The 8,329-nt window shown below is 45.7% G+C and overlaps 1 protein-coding gene and 1 pseudogene across 1 annotated transcript; both read right to left on the reverse strand.

Moving 5' to 3' along the window:
• Positions 1 to 223: 223 nt before the first annotated feature.
• On the reverse strand, positions 224 to 2,858 carry LOC138842984 (calcium homeostasis modulator protein 6-like). The gene is made up of 2 exons (XM_002714732.5): positions 2,236 to 2,858; positions 224 to 1,220 (listed from the first exon to the last, which is right to left on the reverse strand). Exons 1-2 carry the CDS (start codon positions 2,755 to 2,757, stop codon positions 798 to 800), a joined length of 945 nt encoding a protein of 314 aa, XP_002714778.1. The 5' UTR covers positions 2,758 to 2,858; the 3' UTR covers positions 224 to 797.
• Positions 2,859 to 7,726: 4,868 nt separating this feature from the next.
• On the reverse strand, positions 7,727 to 8,112 carry LOC100358170 (cysteine and glycine-rich protein 2-like; annotated as a pseudogene).
• Between the last annotated feature and the right edge of the window lie 217 nt (positions 8,113 to 8,329).

The following is an 8,329-nucleotide window of genomic DNA, read 5'->3' on the forward strand; positions in this document are numbered from 1 at the left end:
CCAGAGCTTCCTGCTAATGATTGCTGTATTCCTAATTTTAGGGAAGAGCACTTAGTCTCATAACCTCCAAAATGTCCATTGCTTTGTAGAATTTTAATCAAGCAGAATGTTAGTGTAGGAAAAAGGGTTAATGCTTTATGCAAGGTTGAGCTGTTTGTGGAAAAGAATTAAAAGGCAACACGCTCCCTGGTATATACCTCCCACCAAAAAAAAAAAAAAAGGCAAATGTTAATAATACTTTAATTCAATACATGCTACAGATACTACAATGGTTAGGAGGTCAAAACTGTAGAATAGATTTAAGTGAACTTTTGAATAAGTACAATAAAGAAATTAGAATTACAGAAAGAACTGCAAAGAGGGGATGCATTTTAAAAAGGGCCTGCTTTGAACTTGGGGCTCCTAGGAAAGATTAGATTAGGAAGGTAATACTCTAGCTTGTGGAGCCAATTTCTGCATAGCTCGACAGCACTCCAAACCTTGGCTTGTGTGGGAAGCCCATTATCTCGCACCTGTCTATGGTTGTAACCCATGCTCTGAATATGCCCTTGGAAATCAAAGAAGTTATAACTAGAAGAAAGTGAACAACAAACTTGTTATTGTAAGAAGAAAGAATCATTACGCAACATGATATAAAAATAAAGTCTGATGCTTGAGAGCCAGAGCCATGCCATCAGCCTTGCTGTGAGTGTGTCTCTCGTTTCTTCGAGCGTCGACACCTCTCACACCTTGGGGCCCCTGAACTAGCTGGAGATGGTATCCGAAGAAAGTGAAGCTTGCGAAAGATTTTTTTAAGGTTATAAATCTCTAGTGGTGCTTATACCAGCTGAATCCACAGAGCCAGGTTCAGGAATGACCGCATCACCTTCACAAGACCTGATACTGTGACTCATCTCTTTTCTGCTAACATATTTGTGCAACATGCTGTAGTACTGGTCCTTCGGATTGAAAGTATGTAGTGATGAAATCTGCTGCCATTCTTTAATGCTTGGAGTGTGGATTTCCTTTGCATGCGAGCTCTCAAAGAAACATGTGACATTCTCTTTTGCCAATGCTGTTGCATGCTCTGTGGCTTGACTTTTAAGGATCTGCTGCTCCTGTTCCAAATAGATTTTCCAGAATTTCAGCTGCAGAAAACTAACTGGAGATAGGCATCGAGAGACTGCTGTCAAAAGCAGGAAGACGATGATAATAACTGCTATCATGATCCACCCATAAACCTTAAGAAGACAACAAAATGACAGTTAATCACTTTTCTTATAAGACATTTAAAATTCTTGGATAAAATTTGAACTACTCATCAGTTACATAAAAGCTATCATTTGGGGACAGGGACGTGGCACGGCAGGTTAAGCCACCACCTATAATGCCCACATCCCTTATGGGCGCCAGTTCATGTCCTGCTGCTCCACTTCCCATCCAGCTCCCTGCTAATGATACAGGAAAAGCAACAGAAGATGGTCCAAGAGTTTGGGCCCCTGCCACCCATGTGAGAGACCTGGATAGAGTTCCAGGCTCCTGGCGAGTGAACCAGCAGATAGAAGAGCGTGTGTGTGTGTGTGTGTGTGTCCCTTTCGCTGTGTAACTCAAATAAATAAATAAATCTTAAAAATGAAATAAATTTGCCCTTGACCTTAATCCCTTAAGATTAAGGAGTGGTGGTAACTCCCTAATCTCATAGGATGGCCATAGTCTTAAACCAAGTCACCAGGCTCAAAGAAAAGCCCATGTGTCACCCTCCCTTAGAACTCAAAACCTGTGGAATTTCTGCAAATCCAGTGAAAGGCGCCATCATTGCAAAGAACCGCTGAGCTCTATGGACCCAGACACTGGGCATTGGTGGCTTGGGGTTTGACAGACCCATCTTAACATAACAATTGCTCCCAGCTTTTCTCCTGCCTGAACACTTTTAGCTAGACTACGTGTATGCACCATAAAATTGAAAAAACCATACAGGGCAGTTGGGAGACCTAAGAGGACACAGGAGGACGGAATAAGCCTCGCACGGGCTCAGGCACAGAGTAGGTGTGCAATTCACTTAAGGTGCCAGACACCGCCTGAATCCCTCTCCTCCTTTACATTGGTTTAATTTCAATATTCGCCTGTACGTTCATGACGAGCAGGGAGCCTTTCAAGATTTTCTTAGGGAGTCGCCAATTTCCCCGCCACGCGGTCCACCCCGCAGAAGCTCATCCACTCAGCACCACCCCACCGCGCCCTGCGCCCCCGGCCAACCTGAGACTCAGCCTTGAGATCCTTCAGGAGGTCCTGCACGCTGGACTCCTTGGCTTGGGAGCAAGGCACCAGCGGCAGCTGCTCCAGGCACTGAGAGGAGACATTGTGGCACAAGCGCCTTGCATGGAATTTGCTTCCGCTGGCCGCGCACTCATAGAAGGAGCCGCCCAGCAGCGCTACGGCCACCCAGGTGAGTGGCACGAAAGCTGCAGAGCCGGTGAGCTTCAAGAAATCCAGGATGCACCCTGAGGTGCATCTTATGGGTGTGCTGGAGTCGCAGCAGCCGGTCAGCTGGCGCCAAGTTCGTGCACTCAGCAAATAGCCTAGGAGGAAGAGCAGGAACGCTGGCACCAGCAGGAAGACCAAGCTATAGGTCAGGTTCCAGGCAGCAGTGCAGGGGCACTGGAACACCACCGTGGAGAAGAGGCGCTCGCCGCCCGCGGTCAGCAGGCTGGTGAGGCCATAGAGCAGCGAGGTGCGGTGCTTGATTTGCAGGTCCAGCAAAGGCTTAAACTTCTCCATGGGCCTCCTATTTCAAATGCTTGTCTCTTCACCTTCCTGCTGTCAAATGCTTTAGGTAGAGTGGGGTCTGAGACTTTCCACTCCGTTAGGAAACAGTTTTCTAAAACCAAAGAGGGCGTATCAAGCTATCAAAACTTTCGGTTTCTCATTTCAACCAACAAGCTTGAGCAAACAAACCCACACCTGCATCCCTGGACCGTTAACCTCTCTTGTATCCCCCCCCCCCTTTCTGAAGACAGAGACATTGTTTACTTTTATCCCCAAACCAGGAACTCTTCCAGAAGATCAACCCCATTCCAGTGTTTTTTTGCCCCCATTCTGAGAACAAAGCAGGAAAATTTTCTTACCCTTCCTGACCCAAAGCAGCCACTTAAGTAAAATGGGTAAAACACCAGATTTTCCTTACTGAGGTCACCCTGCTTCCTCAGCCAACTGCCAAAAGACAACAAAAAAATTACAAAAACTGATCATGTACAGGAAACCTTACTCAAAAGAAATTTTTGAGCTAAATCACAATTGTAAAAGCCTACTCAAATTCTGGTACTTCCATGATGCTCTGTTCCCTTCTTGCCTCCTTCCTGGACAGAGCCACTTTCCTAGTGGACATCGCCCGTTCTCTTCTTTGCCTCATCTGGCCCCCTAAGGATATTAGAATGAATACATTGTGTTGATTCACTCATCAAAACAATGTGTGTGCATGTGTGTGTGTGTGTTGTGTGTGTGTGTGTGTTTCAAGTATGTCATAACACCATCAGTACCCAGAGGCATGTCAGATCCTTAGTTGAGGGCTACTTAGTTGTTCAAAGAGCACTAGTGGACCAGAAGACCTCAACCTGCACCTGCATCTAGCATGGTTCCTTTGCCTTTCCTTCCTCAAGGCTGCATTGCTTTGACGTACAGTGCGATTTCTGTGGCACAGAACCTTACTCTGTGTAGCTCCACAAAGTGAGTGAGGTGAGCTGTACTTGAAGAACATGAGCTTGGCAGTCAGGTGGATTGTGTCTGTGTGTGTGATTAATAAGGTATCCCTCTAAGACTAGAATGATAATAATGCTCACTTTTCAAGGTTCTCAATATTTGTGATTTGGGGGGTAACTATTAGAGGTTTCTATAAACATTGAGTCTTAGCTCTACCTGCAACGCACTGGCCATTAGGTCGAGTGCACTGGCCATTAGGTCGAGTGTACTGCCGTTCACTCTATCACCTCAGGGTTAGTGGATAGTTCTAGTGCTTGGCCTAGTGAAAATGCCAAGCCCTCCATTCCCAACTCTGTGTCTGAGAGGACAAGACATTGCTCAGAAGGTCAGTCTGAAGTGGGAACAGACTAATCTACCAATGGTGTGGTAAGGCCTGGGAGAAGTGCTTGGGCCCCTGCTATCCTCATGGGAGACCTGGAAGGAGCTCCTGGCTCCTTCTGCTTTTGCCCAGGTCTGGCTGTTGCAGTCTTCTGGGGATTGAACCAGCAAATGGAAAATCTCTCTGTCCCTCCCTCTCTCTTTTTAAAAATACATGAATTTATCTTTCATGTCAATATTGGATTTGAAAATCTGGAACATTTTATCATCTTAAAATGTCAAAAACAGCTTTATTGAGATAAATTCATGAATCATGCAAGTCATCTACATAAAATATACACTCCAATAGCTTCTCCTATGTTCACAAAGTTGTGCAACTGTCATCACAATCAATTTTAGATCATTTTCATTACATAAACAGAAATTTTCTAACCACCAGTGCTCATTCTTCATTTCTCTACTTCCCGCCCCTCAACTTCTTCCCTCCACCCAACTTCTCCATCTCCACCCCCACCCAACCCAAGTCCCCAGCAATCACTTGTTTACTTTCTGTCTCTATATATTTGGCTATTCTGGGAACACTTTTTAAAACTCCCTTTTATCTAAGTGTAATTGCATATCCTTTGATTAACACCCTTTTCCTGTGGTCTACTGCTACAAACTCATAACAGTTTAAAAAGGAAAAGGAAATCTTTTAATGTTTCACTATTCTCTTCCCATGGGAGGAGTAGGGAATTGGAACAGGTACCAGAAAGCACTTGCAGTCAGAGTTTATAGGGAACTGAAATGACTTCTCTTCTGTGTGCACGAGTTTCTTTGTGACTGACAGAGAACCAGGCTGGAGGACAGCACTGTCTTCTAGGAGGAACTAACCCTTGGGCATCCCCCAGCACTGCCTCAGTCTGGCTTTTGGCACTTCTTACTCCTCTTCTTACAGAACTCATTCTCTCCTTTGCAGAGAGTCATGATTGATTTAAAGTAGAAATAGCACCATCTCTGTCTCTACATTCTTCTCCTATGCTACATCTGCACCTTAGGAAGGTTTGCATAACTCATAATCCCCACCCCTTCCTGTTTCTTATTCCTGTGCATTACAGCAGCTCTCAGTGGTTTTAGGATATCCAGTGTCTGCATTGTTCTCCTTGTCTTCATGTATTGTTCCCATGCTAATTACTCTTTGCTTTTCTCAGGCACACACTCTTGCCATACTAGTTTTGTTTCACCTGCTCTAAAACAATGATCCCTTTCTTGCTTCAACATCTTCTCTGCACAGAAATCTTCCTTTACCTGGAATAGTCTGTGAGTTCCTTCTTATCCACTAAATTTCAGCTCAACTAGCACATCCTCAGAAAGGCCTTCTGTATTAATTTGAGCTCTCTTTTTTTTTCCTTTATGATATTTTAATTTATTTGAAAGACAGAGTTACAGAGAGAAGGAGAGGCAGAGAGAGAGAGAGAGAGAGAGATTGAAAAAGATTCCATCCAAATGGCCACAACAGCCAGACTTGTGCCAGTCTGAAGCCAGGAGCCAGGAGCTTTTTCCAGATATCCCAAGTGGATGCAGGGGCCCAAGGACTTGGGTCATCCTTTCTGCTTCCCCAGATGCATTAGTAGGGAGCTGGATTGGAAACAGAGCAGCTGGGTCCTGAACTGGTGCCCAAAGGGGATGCCAGTGCCACAGACCACAGCTTAACCCACTGTGCTGCAGCACTAGCCCCTAGTTGGGCTCTCTTGTGCTGCACCTACAATCCTCAAATCTTGTTGGCTTCATACAGTACAGTATTTCTTATTTCCAAAGCATAAGCTCCAAGGTAGCTGTCTTCCATGTGACTTTGAATATTTGCTATCTCCATCTCAATCCAAGATCTCCTCCATGAATACCACAGCCGAAAGAGTGTTGAAAAATCTCTCAATGGGCCTTAAATGCTTCAACCCCATCTGAGGTTCACCTTACTGCCAAGACTCAAGGAAGATGTAATCCTGCCCTTTGCCAGAAGTAGAGGATTTATTTCTAGTGTCTCTATGGCCATTCTCCTGCCTCATTCTTATTCCCTCACTCACTCACTTCCTTCCCAAAAGAAACAACTCTAAACTTCAAGTTGTCACAAGGACCTCACAACCCAGAATATCTGAACTGCTTCTGGTAGTCTCTTAGTCCACAATAATAGATCTATTCCCAACAGACAACATACAGTGGCAGAACTGGACCAGGACAACTACAGAAAGCACTCCCAAGAGGGAAAAATGGAAGGTAGCTGCACGCAAAGATTTTTGTGTCACAAATTATCCATGAGCAAAAGCCACAAAGGCCTTGACCCTAAAATAACAAAATGTTCCTTGATTCTCAGGACTCCACCCTCTGGAGGTTCTTCTGGTATCTTTTATGGCCATATACTAATAGGTGCATGTCCTGCTTGGGGATTGAGTGGTTTTCCAAGTACTTGTGCTGCCTATGTAATGTTGGGGGCCATGGTCTACTTGGGCTTAGGATCCCCAAATCCACTAAGCTTCTTATCTTTTTGATTCTAGGGAACTATATTTACCAATACTCATTGTTCTTTTCAACTCATTGTTCTTTTTTTGACAGGTAGAGTGGACAGTGAGAGAGAGAGACAGAGAGAAAGGTCTTCCTTTGCCATTGGTTCACCCTCCAATGGCTGCCGGGGCCTGCGCACTGTGGCCGGCACACCGCGCTGATCCGATGGCAGGAGCCAGGTACTTCTCCTGGTCTCCCATGGGGTGCAGGGCCCAAGCACTTGGGCCATCCTCACTGCACTCCCTGGCCACAGCAGAAAGCTGGCCTGGAAGAGGGGCAACCGGGACAGAATCCGGCGCCCCGACCGGGACAAGAACCCCATGTGCCGACGCCGCAAGGCGGAGGATTAGCCTAGTGAGCCGTGGCGCCGACTGCTTGGGCCATCTTCTAATATTTTCTCAGACAATTAACAGAGAGCTGGATTGGAATTCGAACATCCGGGACTCGAACCAGCACCCATGTGGGATGCCAGCACCCTAGGCAGAGGATTAACCTACAGCACCACAGTGCCAGCCCCAAGTACAAACTTTAATTTGATCTTTCCCTAGGTTGTTTTATTTTTCAAGCTGAAATTTTATTTAAAATGAAGAAATGGTTCTTGAAAATGCTGGTGAATAAACCAAAAGGATACATTGCTCTCTTCCTACAAGTTAGCCAGCATATCCAAGTACAGGACAACATACAGTACTTAATGCTGGTAGGTTTTCACAGTTTAGTGGTTTTTTTTTTTTTTAAGATTTATTTATTTACTTGAAAGTCAGAGTTACACACAGAGAGAAGGAGAGGCAGAGAGAAAGAGGTCTTCCATCTTCTGGTTCACTCCCAGTTGGCCGCAACAGCCAAAGCTGTGCCGATCCAAAACCAAGAGCCAGGAGCTTCTTGTGAGTCTTCCATGTGGGTGCAGGGGCCCAAAGACTTGGGCCATCTTTACTGCTTTCCTAGGCCACAGCAGAGAGCGGATCAGAAGTGGAGCAGCCAGGACTGGAACCAGAGCCCAAACGGGATGCCAGCACTGCAGGTGGTCACTTTACCTGCTGTGCCACAGCGCCAGCCCCCACAGTTTAGTGTTAAAAGATTATCGGCATATAGATTACGATGAGATTCTTAGTGTGTAATGTTTAATTCTGGGGTTGCACCTTTACTGAGTGTGAACAAGAGCTCCTGCTCCTTGGCCATAACCAAATCGTTTGGGCCCAAAGTTCTTTGCATAACAACCTTTATAGTAGATTTCACCTTCCTTCTCAGCCAGAGTTATTGATTCAAGACTCTTTCCGCATTTTCCACATTGGAAACAGGTTTTGTGCCAGGGCTTTCCAGCTCAAATTATCTTAGCAGCATACACAGAATCCCCAAATCTGCACCTTTATATTCCTGATTTGTTTTAGGTCTGTGCGAACGCTTTCTAGCTTGAGGCCAGTCTCTCACCACGGTCCATGCTGAACGTGCCTGCACCCTGGCCATAACCGTAGCCTTTGGACCCATACATGTTTCCCTGGCAGGATTTGCAGTAGATCTCTTTCTCATGAATTGCCACTGCTGTGCTAGCTAAACTTTTAATGCAAACAAAGCACGGGAAGTGGTAGCAGCGGAAGCTCCTCCCATTGCACTGCACTTCTTCTGCATGGTACTAAGTCCTGCCACAGGCCCCACACTGTTCCCTCCTCCCAGACAGGCATTTGAGGTCAGAGATGCAAAGTCTCACTGCAAAGTCTCACCCCAGGAGGAGCAGGTGGACATTGTA

This window comes from Oryctolagus cuniculus, chromosome 5, assembly GCF_964237555.1.
Source record: "Oryctolagus cuniculus chromosome 5, mOryCun1.1, whole genome shotgun sequence".
In the NCBI taxonomy this organism is placed as follows: domain Eukaryota; kingdom Metazoa; phylum Chordata; class Mammalia; order Lagomorpha; family Leporidae; genus Oryctolagus; species Oryctolagus cuniculus.